At 34.5% G+C, this 23,868-nt stretch overlaps 1 protein-coding gene across 5 annotated transcripts in view; it reads left to right on the top strand.

Moving 5' to 3' along the window:
- Positions 1-23,868, top strand: part of LOC149802874 (nuclear receptor subfamily 1 group D member 2-like) — a 179,130-nt gene that overhangs the window by 110,232 nt on the left and 45,030 nt on the right. For all 5 annotated transcript variants that reach the window (XM_089952322.1, XM_089952321.1, XM_089952323.1 and 2 more), the window contains 3 exons: positions 2,156-2,268; positions 11,861-12,011; positions 22,362-23,632. In XM_089952322.1, the coding sequence (XP_089808448.1) occupies positions 2,156-2,268; positions 11,861-12,011; positions 22,362-23,632 (1,535 nt within the window). The remainder of the gene's footprint in view (positions 1-2,155; positions 2,269-11,860; positions 12,012-22,361; positions 23,633-23,868) is intronic.

The following is a 23,868-nucleotide window of genomic DNA, read 5'->3' as shown; positions in this document are numbered from 1 at the left end:
CAGAACAATGAAGTACAGAAAATTTTAATAGTTTATATTCACAGATAACCTGTGAATAATTTGCTAACATCTTCATTCAGTTACCACTTATGATGCCTATGAACATCCAGTACCCAATTGTTTTTATAAAAGTCTACTGTTTTATTTGAAATTGTTTAGTTCCTTGTTCTGCTTTTTAATTGCCAAATATGAAAACTGAAATTTAAGTGAGAACCTGTTTTCAAGAAGATCTGGTATGTCCTCATTCAATATGTCCAATTTATTTGCTGTTTACGTTAAGTTTATTTCAAGATCACATACCTTGGCCAAAGGTCAAAGTCATTGAGACCCTTTGGTCAATAATCTCCAGTCAAGCATGCCCTACTAGTGGCTACATAGAGGACTGTTAAACAGAGGGTAGGTGTATAATGTGTTACTTGCCTTACAATTGTTGCCTCCTGTACACATACCATTGAAACTTGACAGGCACACAGCTTGACAAGTATTAAATCCTTATCGCAAACATAGATCACAGTGTACCATATTTCATGTATTACGGACATGTGTTAATTTTGTTTTAATCATGAATGCATGAGTCATTAAACTTGATGGGTTTTTTTTACATCTCTCTTAGTACCACAACCATATAATTATGTCACTATACCCTACTTTGAATATTTTACCAGCTTAAGTTTATGTTTTACATTTAACTCATAACTATATAGGTTTTTAAATGCTAAGCACATGCACATACTGTTCTATGTAGAACTATGAATTTTTTATGAAGTGGTGCATTCAGATCACCACTGTTCTGGCATTTCTTTGGGTGATAATAGCCCATATTTGGGTGATAATAACCCATATTTGGGTGATAATAGCCCATATTTGGGTGATAATAACCCATATTTGGGTGATAATAACCCATATTTGGGTGATAATATCCCATATTGTATGCTTCACTGACTTGGTTTCAGTTCTGTATTTTGAGGCACTCTCCATGTTTGAATAAAGAAACTGATGTTGATGTGCAAAAGAAAAGCTTATTGTGACCTATATTTCATCTGCTGACTTTGGTAAAGTTTTGGCATGCTATATGCATACTACCTGACCAAGAATTATGTAACTGTCTAGTCTGAATGAGTTTATTCTGTTCAAGTATTTTCCTCTCAAGCAAATTATTTATAAGAATCCTTTTTTTATATAAAAAAAACACCTTATTTTAGAATCTCACCCAATCACACTTATTTCCACTCTGCTGTTTTTATCAATTAATCATGAAATTGCCACCCAGCAAGCTTTCTACCTCAAAATTCATAATATTTAATGGATGGGCATTGCTGTTAAAGTTGGATGGTGTAGTTTTATTTATTGAGGTTCCCAGATAAATCCTGGAGGATGATAATAACGGTTAGTTGTTTCTTATTTTTATTTTTTATATATTAATTTGGGTCTTGGTATCTCTTTGTTTAAACGATTTTTAATTTAATATACAGCAGAAATCGGCAGCCTATTTTTCATAGGGTGCCACTTTTATTCCAGATTAATTACAAAATGAACGAGTGCATGCCACTGGTCAGAGAGTAACACTGTTAAAATTTAGATTTTTGGCTGCCTTTTGCATGCCACACAAAACCTCTTGACGTGCCAAGCATGCGATAAGTTGCCGACCCCTGACATACAGTATAACCTATATTATAAAACTTTTTGTGTGTGTGTGTGTATGTGTGATTTGGATTTTTAATGTAGCTTTAACAATTTTTCAGGCATATCGCTATGATGTCTGCAGTGTGGCAGTTTATAGTGATGTCTAGCACTGGGGCATCATGCCACAGACATGGAGCACGATGTCCCACCCAGTCACATTATCCTGATACCAGGCCGACCAGTCCTGACACTAACCTGTTAATGCTGAGCGCCAAGCGAGGCAGCTATTAGTACTATTTTTGTAAATCTTTGGGATGACTCTGCCATTGATCAAACCCATGACCTCCCGCATCCGAGGCGGACGTTCTAACCACTAGGCCACCAGAGCGGTACAACACTGTATTACATATTATGGCATCATTTGTATAACATTTACTATTACATGGTTTGCTAGCAAGACATATTATATAGGCTGAATCTTAAAGCACTTTCAGTTGAAGAGTATTTTTTATGTGGATTATGTCTTTTTCAGGGATGTCACCCAAATCTTCGTCAAGTACTCACAACAGTAATCTCAAATGTCTGGTGTGTGGGGACAAATCATCAGGAATCCACTATGGGGTATTGGCCTGTGAAGGATGCAAGGTAAACCTAACCCCCTTTTTCTGGCCGCTAATATTGGAACACTTTCTTATTGAGCATGTCGACTTCACCATGTGAGATAAACTTTTGTGGATATTCTTAAAGGATGCAGTTTATATAAAAAGCTTTGATGCTTTTGGAGGCTTTTTCCATTTCTTTACCTGTTATTATATTCTTTAAGACTTTGTGCATAATATGAAGCTTTAATATTTTTTTTAGAGGAGTATATGTTTCCTTCAGTTCAGATAATAGTTTATAGCTGTACAGGTCATAGATGAGAAGACCTTATAGGGTGATCTTTTGTCCATCATCTGTCATCCTTCATCTGTTCATCGACTAGCACAACTTTGGTATCTGTGCTCCTTCTAAGCTACAAGGAGCATTTCTGTCAAACTGTAGACACATATTCATCCCTTGGTCCAGTTGGTCCTAAATGAAAATGGTGACACTCGGACATTCAGTGTGGTCACCACAGAGGCCATCCTAAAAACTTTTTATTACTACTACTCTTGAATGGATGGATGGTCATATCAGCATCAGTTTTCAGAAAGAGACTTCTTGAAAATCTTGTTATTTTACTCCCTCTGAACTGACAATCATATCAACATGGGTTTTTAACCAAAAGTCATATTACGATGTCTGGTTGATCCTAAATAGAATGGTTCCTCTTGGAGTTTTGATATGACCACCACAGCAACCATTTTGAAATTCTTGTCATTGCTACTAATCCTGAATGGAGGTTTACACTGGAAGAAATTTATATTGCCTAGTTTATCCTAAATGTAGATGATGTATGATGTCTAATATGACCACCATGACAGCCATCTTAAAAATATTGTTATTGCTACTCCTGAACAGAAAGTCACATTATCATGGGGTTGCTGCTGGAAAAGTTTTATGATGTCTGGTTGGTCCATAGATGATAAAGGTGCAGCCTGAGCAGTCAACATCTTAACAGTTTTGTTATCAATTCTCCTAAATGGATGGATCATATCATGGGATTTTCACAGAAAGATGCCTTGTAATGTCTAATTGATACAAAATGGAAAGGTTCCAGTCAGAAGTCTAGTATGGCCACCATGGGAAACATCTTAAATTCTTATCATTGCTACTCCTCTTAAATGGAAAGTCTTGTTGACTGGAGTTTTCATCAGGAGACTAGTTATGTTATCTTGTAGGTCAAAAAATGAAAATGGTACCAATCTGACCTCAAATATGACTGACACAATTTACATATTGAAAATCTTGACACTTATTCTCCTGAAGAGATGGTAACATCAACATGAGGTTGTCATCAAAAGTCTTATAATGGTATCTAATTTGTCCAAAATGAAAATGGTAATGATCTTTCATCCAGTATGTCTACACATTGGCTAATTTGAAAATCGTATTGTTCAAGAACATCAGAGATGGTGTCAACACATGGAATTAAAAAGAACAAACGGGCTTGAATTCCTGCAAATTTATTTCGGATAGTAGAGCACCTGTCCCTTCAAGGGATTCTTGTTCTGCATGCCATGGCCTGTGAACCTATCCATTTACTTCCCAATTTGACTAGGCTCATTAGCTTATCTGACAAAAATCCAATAGATTTATGGTATGCCTCTCTGAGTCCATCATCCATCTGTTCAGTGTCCATCTTGGGAACTGTGGTACTTCAGTTGTTTGAGTGTCAGACTCAGTTGTCACTGGAGAAAAATGCTTTGATCCTATTTATCAGCATGATGATTTATGTGTTTAAAGTACCATTAAAACCAACCAAACACCAAAAGTTGTTTGTTTACCACTGTGTAACCCACATTTCTGATCCAATTTTGACCAGACTTGTTAGGCAGACTTGTATCATCAGGATCACAGAAAGGTTTGTTAATGAGCAGTTGCTATGCCTATTAGTGAGGGTCTTGCATCTGACTGCCTGCCACTTTGGAGACCATATTTGGAGAAATAATTGGAAACAGTAAAATCCATTCATATTAAAGAGATTATTTGGATTTGTTAGCTAACTTGTTACCCTTCTGGAGGTCATGTGTGTAGTTCTGATCCAACTTTGACCAAACATAGAATATGAAATAATGTCATTAGGATCTTGGATGAGCTTTGATAATGTGAATGATCCACACATATTGATAAGTTGTTCTTCAATTTCATTAGCTGAATTTGCTACCATTTTGGAGGCCATAGCTCTGATCCAGTTTTGTCCAAACTTGAAATTTGGGCTTACATCATCAAGCTCTCGGTTGAGTGTGGTATTGAGTGTGATCCACACATACTGTCGTGATCTTGCAGCTGATTGGCTAAGCTTGTTCGTCAAAGAAAGATCTGATTATTTTATTACACGAGTTAATGCAAAATTTTAAGATTAGAAGAAAAAAAAAGTGGTGAAAGTGCCAATGCCTAATGATGTTGTGATGTTGTAATATCATGAATAACAATAAATCACACAATGTTGTGCAGAGTATCTCAGATGAGTTGGATACAGAACATGATCCATGCTAAATGCATCGGATAGGTCAAGTGTATTGCCATTCCATGCGCCAAATATCATTGCAGATTTTTATCAGACTTTTAGCTTTTGCCATCAAGATCATTTACATAATGTACCTCTCCCTCAATAACTCGCGCACATCGGGGTCCGAAAATATAGACCGCACTGTAAGTGAAGGCACGATTTACCGTGAGACCTTCAAAAAATCCACTAGACATCCAGTGAACTGTGGGGTTTGGGGGGGAACTGGGCTGTTTAATGACCAAATCCTCGTTTTACAATCAAGTCGAGAATAATTGTCAATAAAATGATTTTTCCGATGAAGTTGTTCATTATTCTGTATAAATTACATTTATTTTTAAAATGGCTAACATCTGAAAGATTGATAACTTGATTCCAACTGGTTTGAACAACCAACATGGTGTGCAAAAATATTCGTGTATTACATAATGGCTTTTTGTTTTTTTCATTAGCCTGGTTCCAGGAGTGTTATGGATTGTATTTTCAAAAAAAAAGGATCTTCCAAGCAGTAAAACCAGACTAACTGTTGAGACACTGCCAAACAAATGTCCTTTTTATTAAAAAAAATGCAATATTTTTTTAGACCATCATCTACATTGAAACTCAAATTTTTAATTGTTCAGTTAGTAAGATACTGATGCCATGATTTCATTGCAAGTAACAGTGAAACTTCTTATCATCCTTGAGGATATCTCTTGGTGTAAATTCAGGAATTCTCTGAAACTCGTTTTCCCCACAATTGTCTGTATCATTGAAACAAAGCTCTTTATTTTACAAAGTACTCATTTCACTTGGTTGCCTTGCTCTCTTTAATCAGTTATGATTGAGTAGGTTAATTTAAGGTAGTTTAATTAGATTACATACACAATAACATTTATAACAGTCTTCAATTGATCGACTAAAATTAGTTACCCGACATACAACCAGCCCCGCTGGTTCTTAGGCATGTAGGATTTGTATGCCTTTTAATTTTTTTGTTAATTCCACATCCTTTGATTCAGAAGACATTATTAACATGATAATAGAAAAGTCGGCCCACTTTTTGCTTAGAGCAACAATACAACAAATGCTTCCACTAGTCCAATATTAAAACATGGTTGGCACTTAATTAGGTTCTCAGAGAAATGCTGGCAGACATAGCTGTTATGATTGACACGTTTTTTGTTTAATTACAAGAGGACACATTACACTTGAAAGGAATATGAAGATAGAACCAGAATACAAATTTCAGCTAATAAAAAAATATTGAATTGGTATTTATTTATTAAGTACTGCCTCCACTAGGCGTAAGTGACATTTTCATTGATCAAAATTTACTTGAATATCAATAATTACAGTGTATGAAGAATGTCATTTGGAAAGAAAATGTAACAAGTTTGTGACTTCTTTTTAAAGTTTATATTTCATAATGTTGATTAAAATGTCCAGGTCCTATCTATCGTTTTCAATAATAAGATGAGCAATATATCAAAGTTTCTGTTAACAATTTTGATCACGTTTTTCTTCAAGTTCAACAAATAGGGATCAGTTCTGAGGTATTTTCTGACTTAAAAATGGGATCCACGCATAACCCCGTATTATAAGCGGGTTTGCAAGTTATCAGGGCATGAGGTATCAAAGGAGTGGTGTAAGTGAGATATTAATTAGGTAATCATGCATCTGATTGGCTAGGCTTAAAACACTTGAGGTTGAATTTCTGACCCAATTTTGATTACAGTTGGTAGATAGGCTAGCATTTGCATGACATCCAGCTTTTCTATAATAATAATAATAATAATAATAATAATGACCTTATTTAAAGAGGGTAACACAATTAGCTAAAAACTAATCTACCTTGAGGCCCTCATACAAAGGAATTTATTTATTTAAGCTGCATCTCTGAAGCCACTGGATATATTGGGTTTGGAAGAAGGAAATAGAGTGGGCATTTCTAATCTCAATTGGAATACTATTCCAGAGTATTGGAAACTTTTTTTAAATAACTCCTTATTTGGTTTGGGAAGTTTATACTGTTTGGTAGACATGGATCGCAGGTGGGGAGTATTACCAGGTAGCCTATACTGGAATAGTGATTGTAAATATTCAGGAGCACTATTATGAGGTATCCTGTACATTAATTTGGCTTTTCTCAAACAGATTCGGTCTTTAATAGGTAATATTTTTAACCTACCAGCTAAACTTTCCTTGCTTTCTTTCTGGATTGATATTAGCCCAAATGCTCTTTTTCGAAGATGTGCCAGCTTTGCTATGTTTTTATCATTTGAATTACCCCATACTGTACTACAGTAGTCCAAATAGGATTGTATGTAACTGTTATATAATAGTTTTTTGTGCCTTTCAGGGAGAAAGTGTCTTATCCTACTGAGAAGCCATAAACTTGAATTGACTTTTTTACTGATATGTTCAGTCCATGATAGGTTATTATCTACCAGAACACCAAGTAGTCTATCATGACAGACCATTTGCAAATTTGTATCCTTCCATGTCAGACATAGTTCATCACTATCAAGATTTGTCCTTCTTTGCCGTGTTGAGATAAGTAATATTTTAGTTTTACCAGTATTTACCACCATGCAGTTACATGTGCACCAGTTTTCCAGTTTGTTTAGGGCATTCTGTAAAAAAAAAATTCGAGTTCATGCTTTGTGTTTTGGATGTCTGACAATATTGTGTCATCTGCATAGAGATCTGTAGATGATATTGAGTCTCTTAGTAAAAGTGGTAGGTCATAGTAATGGCCCTAGAATTGAGCCTTGTGGTACTCCATATCTAATTGTTTCAGGTTCAGACAAAACATTATTTATGTAAACATGTTGTGTTCTCTCACTTAAGAAAGAAGTAAACCATCTAATTGTTCTTTCATCACACTGGTAGATTTTCAGTTTCTTCAAAAGGATTTCATGATCCACCATGTCAAAAGCTTTCCTGAAATCTACAAATACAGTTCCTATTATTCTACCTTGGTCAAGTGCTTGAAGTCATTTATCAGTTAGGGAGATCAAGGCAGTCTCACAGGAATGGTTCTGTCTAAAGCCTGATTGATTAGGGTGTAACAGCAAGTGTTTGGTTAAATATGACATGAATGAGTCATGGACATGTTTTTCAATCAATTTTGACAAGTTTGGTAGTATTGAGATTGGTCGGTAGTTATCAGCATCATCCTTAGAACCAGATTTGTGAATAGGAGTTACTTTTGCCATTTTCCATATTTTGGGGACAGATGAGGTTGCAATACTTAAATTAATTATGAATGTTATGCTATCTACAATAGCAGAGGCAGAAGATTTAATGAGTCGTGGACCAATCTGATCAAGTCCTGTAGCTTTCTTGGTATCAAGTTCACTGAGACATTTTTTAACAAAGTTTTTTGACACTGGTGGGATAGAGAAACATACCTCCTTAGAGATTTTGCTGCTGCAGAACTTTTTCAATTCATTAAAGTTGTTTTCTATCACTGGTTCTTTTAACTGTGTGGTAATGTTGGTGAAAAAATCATTGAAAACATTTGCAATGTCAGTTTCATCAGTGACTATGGTGTCATTTACGAGAAGTGAGTGAATTTTATTTGTTTTTTGTGCGTTCCTCCAGTGAGTTCATTGAAGACTTTCCAAATGGAGTTTGTGTTGTTCTTTTTGTTTTCAAGCAATGATTGATAATAAGTTTTTTTAGCTTTTTTAATCATACTTGTTGTTTCTCCATACTTTATACTGTGCATTGTTTTCCAAAGCCTTGAATTTGTCTAGTGTTTTCATAGCATCTAGGATTTCAGTAGTAAGTCAATTAGGTTTAATTTCAGTCTTTACTCGATGTACTTTCAGTGGTGCATGCTTAGATACTACATCCATGAATAAGTCAGTCCACACCCTCATGGCTTCATCTATGTCATCCAAATTTTGGATCATATTCCATGGAACTTTATATAGGTCATTGAGAAATTGTTCTTCATTAAAATTTTTGAACGATCTGTAAGTGATTGTTTTATGTGTATTTTTCTTATTTTCTTGCATTTAACCTTTCTTGTCAAAAAAAGTAGGATAGTGGTCACTAAGACCAACATTTGGTACATTAACACAAGCCACATTGTCTGGTAGATTAGTATAAATGTGATCAATAAGAGTGCTTGATTTTTCTGTGACTCTTGTAGGCTCATTTACCAGCTGGTCTAGGCCTAATGATTCAATAAATTCCATCCAGTTGTTCCTTATTTGAATATTGAGAAGGTCCTTATTTATATCTCAGAGTATATATGTTTCTTTCTCCTGTGCTAGAACATTTTAATTTTTTTCAAAAAGTTATCATTCCAAAATGCTTTGGAGGAAGGTGGCCTATAAATGACACCAACTAGGAATGATTTTGCATTATTTTGAAAAATTTCCACCCAGATACTCTCAATTTCATGTGACTCCAAGTCAATTCGCCTTTTTACATTTACATCTTCTCTAATGTATACAACAAGACCACACACACACGCACACACACACATGTCTCTCTGTCCCTACGTAATGTAATGGTTTATTGTAGCTTTGACAGTGAAATAAATCATCATTGTGGTTAGCATTTAATTTGGTTTCAGTGAGTCCTAAAACATGTACATTATTTTCCTTGGAAGACAACATTAACTTAATCTGGTCTATCTTTCCCTCTATACCTTGTACATTTAAGTGACCTACGTTAAAACCTTTTGTATTTAGTTTCATATCAATTATATGTATGTCATCATGCAGTGGGGTACTCAATGAGATTGTCTCCATACTACTTTTATCATTCTTACATCCTATTTCTATATTTAAATGTTCATATATATTAGCATCTTCAAAGTCACATACAAACCCTGAAAATCCATTTACATTTGCATCTACAATAGTGTCCATTAAATAGTTAGAGTCAAGAGTCCCACTGGGTACATTTAAATTTTTTGTAAATGTAGCGTTGGCATTCTCCTCTTTGCCAGCTTCCTAATATGTATACATTGATGGACAAAGTCTTTGTTTTTGTCCATATTTATGGCACCTGAAACACTCGATCTGTTTGCCATGATGGCATACCTGTGTCATGTGCCCAGTTTCGCCACAGTAGAGACAGCACTCTTCATTAAAGTGCCTGAAAATGGGGGCATAGATGTTAATATTTCTCAGTAGTTGAGAGGTTCCTTTTCTGCTTAGATGAATTTTGTCTCTGTGGTAGAGACTAAGGTTGACATCCTGACATCTATGAGAGATCTATTCATATTGCTTGGTTGAGATTCTTACTATGTACCTGAGAGATGAGATTTCTGACCCTGATGGAATTAGTAAATAGATGTATGTCATACAGATTTCAGATGTGTACAATTAGGACTGGATCTATGTACATTTATTACTGGATTTATATACAACTATGACTATTTATGTACAATTATGGATGTATCTACGTACAATTATGACTGGATCTATATACTATTATAACTGGATCTATTCACAATTATGACTGGATATATTTACAGTTGTGACTGGATCTATGTACTATTATGATTGGATCTATGTAAAACTATGACTGGATTTATTTACAGTTATGACTGGATCTTTGTACAGTTATGACTGGATCTGTGTACAATTATGACTGGATATATTTACAGTTATGACTGGATCTGTGTATAATTAAGACAATCTAGTTAAGTTAAGACTGGATCTATGTACAGTTATGACTGGAACTATGTACCTTACTTAGGCTTTTATCTTTCGAAAGAATTATCATCAGACTATGGTAAAAAAGGTAAAACATGATATAAAGCTGGTACATAAAAAACATCAGATAATTTCCAACTCATTTTGAAACGCTCTGTGATTCGTTACAGTGATTCTCCTAATAAGGGCACTGTTTTGTTTAAGAATTATGTATTGCAGTGATTATTGTCCAGCTGTATAATGAACTGAAGTAGAGATTGTAATGACAAGAAGAGATTTTATGAATGAATCATTATATTTTCTATCCAATAAAGGTAACAGGAAAAGAATGGATCAACATATAAAAGTAGATTTATAATCAATAAAAGAATTACCCTTTCAGTTTGAAATGAGCAGTGACTTTTCTGCTCCATTACATTTTGTGACTTTTTCTTTTGTTTTTTAATTTCCTGTTTCCTTATTTGATGCCTCATTTAAACATTTATAAATATTTAATAAGTATTTATGTTTTACATACAAGAGTGTCTCAGACATGTACATTGGTCATTTGATATATCTAAATCTTCCATCAATAGTTTTTCAAAGCTGTGTGAATTATGGAATTTTTTATCTTGATTTAAATGGTGATTCTTTTATTTCCCAATTTATTGTTTCATTATCTGATGCCTCAGTTAAAACTAAGCTGAAATAAACAGAAAGTTATGCTTGTTATATATGATTATATAAATTATATATTTTATAAACTATACATTAGTCATTTGATATTTTAAATAGTAAATCAGCATATTTTAGAAGCTGTTTGAAATGTGAACTTCTCTTCTGTATTCAGTTATATGAGGTTAGAAAATAATACTAAAAAACCAACACCGTAAATATGATTTACTTTTTTCTGCAAACTGTAAATCTTCTCATTATAATTTTTTGTTATGAAAATTAAAGGATTGGGCAAACGATTTGAAACTTCTGTGCATGAGAATATATGATACTGTAAATTAATTTTCATTTTTATGGATAAATATGTACCAAATATTAGAGGGTGTGAAAAATTAAAAGAATTAAGGTAATTAACATAGCATTGTTTTCTTAGGCTGCCAAAATAGCCTCCTTAGTGAAATGGTGGATAGCAGGCCCACATGGCCTTTTGCTTTTTGTTTACATTGAAATGAAAATGGTTTGTAGATGCCATTAATTTCAAATGGCTTAATGAAAAAGGAAACTCCCATCCTGAAAAGTCAAGTCAGAATTCTTGTTAAAAATTCCCTAATATCTGAATTGTCAAGACATTACAAAAATTATTTGAAATGATCTAATTTTGTATTTCATGATATATTTTACAACAGGTGGTAAGAATTAAATAAATATGTGGTGGATTTGATAATTTCTCAAGCAACACATGTAATAATCATAAAAAAATTGTTTTCTTCAGGGCTTTTTTCGAAGAGCACTACAGGATGTTGGAGACCCAGCCAGAAAGAAGTGCTTTTATAATAAAAATTGTGAAATAACTGTGCTGACAAGAAACCGATGCCAATATTGTCGTTTGCAAAAGTGTTTAGCATTGGGCATGTCCAGATCAGGTTGGTAAATTTTCAGATATACTAAGTTTAAATTAAAATGTTATTTTTTTAGCTCACTGGGCTGTAAGACCAAATTAGCATATACTTTAGTCCTGCATTTGTGTGACATCTCATTTGGTGTGCACCAATCAGCATTTGTAACTTTTACCAAACCAATATCAAATGTGACATTGCATCCTTTTATGAAAACCTTTCAAGTTTTTACAAATTATGCTAGCTGCCCAACAATATGGGTTTCATTACTACAAATATATATACCCATATATGACCCCTTCACAAGAACCACTAAATAAAATTGGACAAAATTACCAAAAAGTATTCTTTCCTTGAGCATTCATGTGATTCTAATGAGGGTAGGACAAAATTAACATTTTAAAGGCCACCTACCATTCATAGCATTTAATAGCTGAAATCATCCACTTTTGAAAAATTAAAGATTTTAATTTTTGTAATGGTATTTTCATGCATTCTAAACCAACATTACAGAAACCAGGAACAACCAGTCTAGTAGTGACCAGAAATGTGATACTGGTGCAGTGATTTATGTCAAGCAATCGGCTTAAGAAAGCTTACATGTTTACAACAAAATGTTTATTATCTTATGATTATAATCTGGAGAGTTGATAGCCAAATACAGAATGCTTTACGAGATATTGTAAGCAAATAAGAGATCAGAGATGGTCCATGATGGCTTTCAAGTCTTTGAATAATAATAATAGGTCAACTTTTGGCAGACATGAGATAAATAGGAGAGACTAACCAATAATTATTTCATCAGAAATACTTAATACTTTATGGTATTGTTTAATTGTTATCACTTTTGTTCAGTTCATGTAAAAAATACCAAAATGTGTATTTTCTCCAGTGCTCAAAATCCACTATCTAAGAAATATGTGACATGGAATACATATGTCCAACTTGTTGAACTTCCATCTTGTGATTGACTTAGCTTGGAGAAGTATTGTAGGGCAGTCAGTTGCCTTTAAAAAAAAAACAGCCAAAGGAAAACTGGAGCTTTAAGATCTTAGCTGGCTGAGCAATATTGTTTTGTTATTGCTACAGAGAGTACATTATCCTTTGATCACAAATTACAAAATGGTTGAAATAAAATCTAGACCAGAAACTACTGAGAACCTGCTAAGTGTGAAACGTAATAATCACAATGAATGGCATCAGTAGTCACTAGTTTTGTGAAGGAAAATAAAAATGCTTTTGGGTTTCATCATATTTTTTAATAACTTAGCATGAAGTGAACTATAAGGTATTCAACTCTTTATTTTTCATTTAATTGATCAACAATACACTTACTTGTATCGGTTCATTATTATTGTAACATTTGCCCCAAGAATTTTATTTTTTAATGTTTAAATCTTGCTGTTTTATTACAGTGTGAAAATAATACATATAAAAAAAATCCACTTATTTTCGTTTCAATCCCTTAAAATGTGTCAAATTTTTTAAAATAAAAAATCTGTTGATCTAAAAGCTGCTGATCAAAATTTGTATATCTTATGGTTTGATGTTACATGTATGCTTGAGACCTTTCAGGTTTGTTTGGATGTACCGATTTGCTTTCAGATATGGCCATCATTACTGAATAATGAAAACATTCATGTAATAGTTTCTTCAGAAAGCATTCTGGAATAAAGACCTTTCAGATTGATACAAATGATTTATATCTGTTATCATAAATAGCCACCATTACTAAAAGCTGCAAAACCTTTATGTTGCTACTTGTAAAGTGATCACCCACCATAATTTTCCAAATTTACCCATCTACCATCAGTAGCATCCTGATATAAAGGACTTTCAGTTGGTTTTGTTTTCTTTTCTTACCAGTAATGCTGATCCTCTATTCAAAATTACCAGAAGAAATTTAATTGACTTCTCTAAAATTGCTCAAGTGAAGCTAAGTAAATTTGACAGTGTGTTATTACAGATTATTTTGTTAAATGGTATACTGCATTAACATAAGTAAGATGAATAATATCAGGCCCACTTGAACCTCTTGACATGCAATGTTCTACAAGTTTTCAGAACTTGTAATGTGTACTCGTGGTGGGTCAGATGTTAGCACAGGTTGGTCTATGAATTGAAGGAAACAAGATGGACTTTCATAGGTAACCATGCAAACTTGAACCCCTATTGACAATTTTAATTACAAATTACATCATAATAACAAACATTTTCTTACTGTGAATGCTCTGTATTGACCTAAACATTGTCATGGCATGTGGCAAGAGGCCATTCTCTGTATGTGTGCATAATTGTTTATGTATATGCATGCATGCATGCACTTTGGATGGGGGTGAAACAATCGATGTATCAATATTTTTTCCATATCATTACAAGAGGTGATGAATTGATACAAAAATACTTATCCTATACAAGTTTCTTTAATCTTCAGCCGTTGTGAATAAATAATTATTAGTCATTTGCCTTTTTATTCTTTCAACTGAGATATCATCTGAAACAGTTGTAGTAGACACATGTATTTATCTTTGTAGGTAACAAAGAAGAACTAATGACAACACCCATTTGCCTTCTACAACATTAGCAAACGCAAGGCATGCATGCCAACCATTACATTTTTGGCATAATCATTATGCTTTTATTCACCAAATTATGTTTTCGACGAGACTGCATATTGATTGTGCTTTTTTTCTACAGCAAAAAATATTTACAAAATGAAGCAATTATTATCTCTTTAATTCCTGTCATAAATTTGAGAATATTCTTAAAAAATAGTGACTGCTGCATAAGAATAGCATATGGTATTTTTCTCATTTGATATTGATAGCAACTGTATGTGACCCATTTCGAAGAAAACCAACTGGTTTCATCAACGGTGATCTTTGCCTAACAGATTCATTTTATTGATCATGTGGTTAGTTACTGAACCAGTCTATGTTTTTAAAGAAAATGGCACCAGATGTTAAATGAAATGCTTTACGGTATGAGTTTTTTTATGTTTTGTAATGAAAATATTAGAGCAGATGGATTTTTCAAAGTTCTAAACATGTCAGATCAGAAAAAGTGACAGCCATAATCATTGCAGAATCACAGTCATTCAGCGAAAGTTACACATGTAGAATAGCTGAAGTGAGTGCTGAATATAAATAATTTATCAGTATATTTTGTGTTTGTATTCTGGTTTTACCGGGTCATCCATATGGAGTTTGCCATTTGTGACAAGAATTTTGACCAGCTGCAGAACCAGGTTAGAGGTAAAAATGTGTCTTTTTCATACATGCTGTAATTCTGGCATGTAATATCTTGATTACACTTTCTACGCCCAAATTACACTTTTATGCCACCTATAATATCAATAATTACGCTTATATCTCTTGGGGAGGTTGGCATGTATGACAAATGAACTAACAGGTGGTTTGAAATCTACCCCTCCAATCCATGCTGATTATTTAATCCCATTGGTATCAACATAAAGAAAACATTCCAGATTTGTTCTGCATATGATTTATGTATTTGATCATTTGATAACCACTTTTGTGCAACATTTTACAGTTGCTTTGCAGTTTGTCTACTTGTATTGCATACGAGGGCTACATTTCTGGTGTGTCACAGTTATATTCAATTCTGATAGATAGTTTGTTTGTTTAGGTCCAGAGTAAAATAATAACCACTAATCAGAACTTGAGTTTGTTCACTGGGTGACACACCTAAAGTATCCACATCCAGACTCAGAGTAAACTTCATGCAAAATGATCTGTAAAGTAAATAAGTTTGAAATGTCACCTTTTATGATGTTATACGTAATCGCAGACTGGATGTGCCAACAGAATTACATTTTTTTCTTCTAAAAATGCCCACAGTCGCCAAGGGGGTAAATTCCAAACAGCATGAGTTAAGTCATGTTAATTTGTAGAAAGGGAGTGCATACCTGCCTTGTTCTCAAACACTGTAAGAGGTTTTGAGATTCAAAAAGTGTGGTTTGAGGTCCCAATGGAGTCATTGTGCATAACAACACAAAGGAATATCCAGTTCAGAATAAGCCATATTTTCACATAAGCTTATTGAAACTGATTGGAAATTCAAATCTAAATAAAAACAGATAACTTGTGTGTTGTCTTTTCAAAGCAATTAATATACGTGGAAAGAAAGTTATAGTTGGTAGACTTATAACTGTCTAATATCAATGGCATACACATACACTTGTGCAAACACTCACATAATAATAACTGTGCTTGGATGGCAAAATATTTGCTTATTGGCTCATCTGTCTGATTGCAGTTCATACTGGTTTGCCTTAGATCTGAGACCAAAAAGTCTAAAATCGAGACACGAAATCAGATTCCAACCTTGGGCGAGTGTTGTGTAAAAAAAAGTCGGGTCCAAAAAATGAGGTTTTTCTATCTGTATTTCATAGTGCAACTAGATATTCCAGATTATTTGGTATCATTGTAGAGCTACATCTGTCTACCTTTCTATAATACCACCAACTTTAGTGTATCATGCATGACCATAACACTACAGAGCTCGGCAGTAGGCTACTACCTCCTGCCCCGTAAAGTCGTCACTAGGGGTTAATGTGGTAATTTGATGTTGTCATTTCCTCTTTCACTAGCTCAGTATGGGGTTTGAAGGTAATGCAAGTGTCATTAGTGTTCATCTTTGCACTCACTAGAGACTGGATGTTAATGTTCTCCAAACTTCCCTGCCAGATTCTCTGAGTGAATCCTGGTCAGAATAGAGTTTTTCATAATTACCACTATGTTAATGTTGTCACAACTGCATCTGATGCAGTTGACCATGATATAAGCTTGTCTCTACAGAAAAACGAATGCATATCCCATTTAGGACTGGCCTTTTAATTGGAGAAAGGGGGAGAATGTAATATAATATTTTCAAGTTTAATGGGGCCTTACAGGTAATATAGCAGTAATAAATGCCTCTATCTAGTATGTGCGTTAACGCTTTATCAGCACAAATGAACAGTGCAAACATGAGCATTTGCTTATAAATTGTCTTTCAATCAATCTATTTCATGGCTAAAATCATCCTGAGAAGCATGGGTCAACTAATAGTTATAAAGAGAATGTTCAGTTCAGCATGTCAGATATTCTACGTACAGTTGGTGCTTCTGTTTCCATGGATGTTGTATACTTCATGTCTAGATGATGTTTGCAGTATGTACAAAGAATTAAATCCATCCTCTTGCTATTGTGCTTGATAAAATAAAACTCCGTCAACCTGGAGATCTGAAATTTATTTTTGCTGATAGCGTATTGTTTTCCACAATGACACTTTTCAAAATTGGATCATACTTCAGCACTATTCTGACAAATGTAATAATGTTTCATATTTCATATATGGAGTAAAAGTCTGACTTCAAAGAAATGTTGCCACTGATTACAAACTTGATTAAGTTGGCTTCAACATTCTTATTCACTAATATCTGTTTTTCAGCACATCTTTTTTGATGTACTTAATTTCAGTTGAATTAGGTTGTTCTACTTTGTTTTCTTTACCTATGCAAATTAGCTAAATGGACTCGCCCACAGCAGAATTTGACATGACACATCATCCTAGCTAATGTCAGCTAATTAAGCAATCTCTGAAAGGTGGTTGTATATCTCTGACTGCCTTAACTCTTGAATGTATTGTATTAGCTGTATGCCTTGAGGATGGGTTTCGCTGAGCTTTGAGCAGGTCTGTTTGAATGTTCATACACATACTACAGATTATATATACAATCAGGGTCAAGAAATATTGGCCGTTTTTTTGTTGCTAAAAACACTTTTGGGATAAAATTTCAGAAAATCATTTTTTTTAAACATGGGCAGGTTCAGGGTGTGTTTCCAGAACCATTTATTTGTGTTATGGCAGGTATGGAAGTGGGTGTTGTCAATAATTTTCTTTTCACTCACAGAAATGAGTGTGTGTTTGCAGCAGTTTTGCATCTGCAGGAAGTAGAATGTGAAGGAATTGATTGTTAGTCATCTCCACTCCGATGCGAGGACTTGTTCTAGACAAAATTTTCCTTGCATGAGGAAACTGCACTCTTAATTTGGTTTTGAATATAATACAATGATGCCTTAAAAATTTAAATGAAATGTTTTGAAAGTATTTATGTAGTAAACAACCAAGAGGAGTCATGTACCAAATGGAGCAGCCTTAACTGGCCTTAAATGATTTTAAAAAATCACTGACACCTGTTTGGAAGTATTTTTTAATCTTGGCATGGATGAAAATGGAAGATGAACAGATGTTTCTCTGTGATCTGCATACAAGAAACAGCCAGTATGTCAACACATAAAATGTCAACACCTTTTAATTACTGAGAGACCTTCTGAAGATGAAAAGAACATCAATTTGATATGTGTATGGTATTATGGGCTATGTAACATAAATCATACAGTATCTATATATGACAGATTTGTATTATTCACCACTGTATCTATCTACCTATCCCTCCCTCCCCCTTCTCTCTCTCTCTCTTTATATATATATATATATATATATATATTATATATATATATATATATATATATATATATATATATATATATATATATAAATACATGCACACACACTGACACCAATATAATCTAATGGGATAGAAAGTTATAATTTATTCCAAGCAGGAATCAAGCCCAAGCCATGAATAATGGCAACTATTGAACTGTTGCCTAGCTCCCATGCACCAAGTATATAAAAGAAAAGAAATCAGGCCCATTATATTTTAATCTAAAATAAGTCCTTTTGAGATCAATTTAGAGAATGTCGCAGTTGCATATATTTTGTATTACATTATTTTTGTACTGGAGGAATTTAGAGAATGTATTTGCACAAGTTACTTCTTGTACTTGATTAATTTTCCAGACTTGTTCATCAATGTTACCAGGTTACCAGATTAAGAGACTTTCAACAAAAACAAATAGTGCAGACTTGGATCTGTCATTTCATTGTGATATAACAGGTCAGGGTCATTCATTTACAGCTCTTGCACAACAGAATGCATACAGTAGGCATTGCACATGTTGCAAGTAAACATAAACACTGATCTGACTAATTGGATGCATGTCTAATATGTGATGTGCATGCACCTAATGTTAGCTGGGGCCCTACCATGTGTATCTGTCTATATTTCCTTCTGTGTTACTGCTTTGTGATTCTTATAGGCTTTACAAGTGCAGTTTTGGTTGTTGTCATTTTACTATTAGGTTCAATAGATGTGAAGCATACAAAGCAGTTTATTTGAATTATCACCTTTATTTTTTTTAACGGTCGCACATTTACATGTATATAGAAGTTATACAGGCAGCTGTATGGTGCAGCAAGAATGCAGATGTTAATCATGTACTATGCAACACCCCAGGGCCAGTGGAGAAATTTGCATGCCAAATTATCTTCTTCATCTCCAACTAAAATATGCAATACATTTACAGAAAGAGTGAGAGGTTTACATGCATAGAGGACAGAGCAAGTTTTCATGGATCTAGTCTGATCTTCAGAATTAAATTTTTTTTTTAAAGCTAGTTAAATTCAAATTCAGACATTAATTACTATCTTAAGTTGACTTGTCGGTTAATAAGGATCTTCTAAAACACATTCTCCAAACTGAGATTATTTGTAATATAATGGCCAAGTCTGGTGGTCTTCGAGCATCTGAATTCAACTTAACTGCTTTGCAGATATGGAGAAAATAAAAGCTCCATATAGAATCTCTCAAAATTATTAAAATAAAATGCACATGGAGGAACTTGTAAGTTAGTCCAGAACATATTGGAACTGTTTTTCATTTAAGTCTAAGTGGAAGTATTTTTCATTTAAGTCTTAGTGGAAGTGTTTTTAACTAGAACACTACAGCACAGCATGTGATGCAGGTAGGACCATTACATTACACATGCATGTACATCTGATATTACAAGTCAGATCATAGTTTAGGGTGTCAGCTTGTGCAAACTTAGAAAAATTACTGGTTTTGTAATTTAAGAAGAAGACTCTTTGTTGCAGGTACACTTCATCTTACAGTTGGGTGCATACAGCATTGTAGTTTAACATTTGATTGCTGCACAAATTCAGTCCCATAAATCAAACACTGCACCTGTGTAGTTAACAAAGCAGTTATAGTACAAGAGAAATAAGATGTTATGAATATTCATCTGGGTTTTATGGCTTTGGAGGGACTTAATTATATATAGATCACAGAACAGGTCCTAATTTTAAGATGATGAACAACCAGAAAAAAATCTTGAATTTATTACAAAGATGCAGTCTATATAACAAGACAAAGCATTTTATGTTATGACATTATACATCCCTCCCTCCCTTCATCTGTCTGTCCATCCACCCACCCAGTAACTTGAGTTGTCTACCATTTACAGTCACCAAAACGTTGGGGATACCATGCATTTGAGGTAAATAAGAATCCTGTTTATTTTGGCTTCAAAAGCTCAGTTTAGTGTTATTATGACTACAAGAAGAAAAATGGTTTCTGCAGATTAACTCAAGCTGACAACCATCTATATTTACCAAACATTGTGGATGGCTTGCACTTGGGATAAGGACAAACCCTATTAATTTCAAGCTGAAAATGTCAATCTCAAGGACACTCTGAAACAAGCGAAATTGTCTCACACAATGACACGAATTCTCAGGACACTCTGAAAGAAGCAAAATTGTCTCACACAATGACACGAATTCTCAGGACACTCTGAAAGAAGCAAAATTGTCCTTCACAATGACATGAATTCTCAGGACACTCTGAAAGAAGCAAAATTGTCCTACACAATGACTCTAGTTCTCCATCATATGTGGCTACAAAATGTTGTGAAAAGCTTGTACTCAGGGTAAGGAAGAAACTTTTGATTTGGATGACCAAAGGTCAATGGTCAATTTACTCTGACTGAAAGTTAAGATGATTTATGTACAAAAATTTATATTATCCACATCATTGAGAATTGTAGAATATTATTATGTATTTTTTATGGTATTCTTTTTTACCTTTTTTATAAGCCTTTTAAAGGGTGTTAACAGCTGTCCCTTTTATCATTTACAGGGTAGGACTGTATCTTCAGGTTTATTTGGAAGGATTTATCTTCTTTAAAGTTTTATAACTTGTAATTTGCACTGTACAGTCAGCATTGTGCCAACATGCTGCAAAACTATATACATAAAAATACACATAAGCACCCCTGATAAGTTGATTATGTCTTAAAGACCCACAAAGATATAAATATTAAATCGTATTCATCTAAAGTATATGAACTTATTTCTTAGATCCATTGAATCTACCAACTATCAAAATTCTGCTGCATTTTGATATCTGGCAAGAAAAACAATTTTAATAATTTTATTTCAGAAGTTTTATCTGAAAGGATCCACTTCTATTCAAAATTGATTTGCTCAGGCCCCAGTCCAGATTTCCACAGAAAAATGCCTGTGGCATGTGACATTGTACCATCACCTGTTGTCCAAAGTGGACATTTCATGAGTTTTTGAATATAGTTTTACACATCATGTTCATTAGTTGTTTTGTGTTGTGTCCAATGAGCCATAAGGAAACATGTAGCAGATACAGATAGATCCAGGTCTTGTCATATATATTCATTTCTTTTTGTATAGACCAGAGGAACTTTGTAGAGCTTCTTCAGGCAGTAATATTGCACAGAATATTAGTACTTGATCAGATTTGAGACAGTTTTCTTTTGGATATAATGAATCAGGTTATTGGGTAACTAAGAATAACATTATACAAAAACAGAGTGTCTCAAAATTGTCCAGACTTTACAAGTTAGGATATTGTCCAGACTTTACAAGTTAGGATATTGTCCAGATGCTGTTTTTCCCATGACAAGACCATGCTGTAAGATAAGCAAACAGGGGCGTACCTAAACTATTTGGCACCCGACGCAGATCCTTCCTTTGGCATGCCCACAGATAATTTTAAAATGTAAACACACTGAAAAATATATTATGTTCGCAAGTACATGTAAATGTTAAAACAGTACAGTGCTGTCATAAGCGATTGGAAATAACTTTTACTCTGGCAGAGTGTTTCATTTGGTTTGAAAACTTGTACTGGTATATAAACTCTCCCGATGGCACCCTCCCTCCTGGCTGTCACCCTGGGGCGGACCACCTTCCTCTCACTCCCCTTAGTAGACCACTGTAAGCAGCTCCCCATTTTCACAGCTATGGCAAATTTAATCACTCAAAATCTTTTACCAAAGGTGGACTTTCTGGGCTCATTACAGAAAAATATTATACCTGACCATTTGTAAAAGTGACTGTGTATTTGACTTATTTATTTAAGGTCTTGAAGGCATTATTCTAGTGTGGGTGAGTTAAAATATTGTGTTTATAAGCCTTCTATTGTACTTTCAGCTGCCAAACTTGGACGCCGGTCTAGAAAGATGAGAGATCTGATCCGCAGTATAGAGGACAAACAGACAGAACAAGCACTTCATGGTCTGCTGAGTTTGAATTCTGACATTGACCCTGCAAGGCAGCTAGTGGAGGCCATGGAACCAAATGGTCTAAATCGCACTGAGCTCAACCGACAAGAAATTAACCATCTGTCAGTTGCTGCATTACAGATGCTGCTAAAACAGAGAGCTCAGGCTGGTCCAAACTTTCCAAAATACAGTAGAGCCGAAACCTCCATGCTATCCGAATCTCCTGCAATTTCCAAACCTGATATTGACTCTTCCATGACATCTGAAAATGAACAACCTTTGGATCTGTCAGATGAGTCCAATTCCACGTCATCCCAAGACAAAAATTATGGAATTCCATTGAATTTGGTCACTTCTGCATCCAGATCTACACCCACTCACTCACCATTTCCTCTTCAGTCTCCTCTTTCATTACAAACATATTCACACCAGCAAGTGGTCATCAAAACAGAGAATGAAGAAGAGGATAGAATATTTGCCCACTTTCCAACGGCAGTAGATCCATCTATGAATTTATCAACTCGGAATAGTCCGATACCAGAACAGATTAAAAAGGCACTCAGTGCTCAGCAGCAGTCAGTCATTGTTCAAAATATGACTCTTGACCTTCGTAAAAATATAAAAATGGAAGAAAAAATAAGTCGAAGTCCAATTAAAAAGCGTCCATATGTTCCAATGAGTGAAGTTGAGGAGGGAGAGGTGATCAACAAACACTTGCGATTAGGTACAGATTCACGATACAGTAGCAGTAGTAGTAGTGATAACTCTCCTTCACCAGGAATACAGTCATCAGAATGTAGTCGAGTTGACATATTTCCGACAGGCATGATCAGTAATAGAGTAAACCAGATTTCTTCAGATTACATAACTGCACAGGCTCTACGAGGACATCCATTACCTGTTATGACAAATGCCAGTCTTGAGAGACAAAATGTGTCACAAGCGGACAACAACACTGCTGTAGTTGCACCAATTGTGAAAAATAAATTTCCTTCACTACTTAGTAAAGAGGATGAAGCTCGACTTACAGTTCCCCTTTTGACATACAAAATCCACGAGTCTTTCTTCAGTACCTTCACTTTCTTAAAGGCTCGACTCGCAGAAATGCAGTACAAACTGCGAGAATTCAAAGGGCTTGACTCAATGGATGGAATGATCAACAGACTGATTGCAAAACACATTGAGGATTCTAATTTCCAGGTATTTTGTCTCTTTATTTCTTTGTTTATATATTTTGCTGAATTGGTCATAGACCAGAATAGCTTATGGGATGGTCTGTTGTCTGTGTGTCAGTTACCAAGCACTAGTTTGTTATCACTACTCCTACTGAACTCCATGGAGGATTGCCATGAATCTTGACACACACATTATTCCATGCTTGTGCTGGTCCAGGATGAACATCCAGTATGGCCACCACAGCAGTCATCTTGAAAATC

Source organism: Sinohyriopsis cumingii, chromosome 3 (assembly GCF_028554795.1).
Source record: "Sinohyriopsis cumingii isolate HCF-2022 chromosome 3, ASM2855479v2, whole genome shotgun sequence".
NCBI classification, from domain to species: domain Eukaryota; kingdom Metazoa; phylum Mollusca; class Bivalvia; order Unionida; family Unionidae; genus Sinohyriopsis; species Sinohyriopsis cumingii.
Note: the sequence above shows the minus strand (reverse complement) of the source record. Positions and strands in the feature narration are given on the sequence as shown.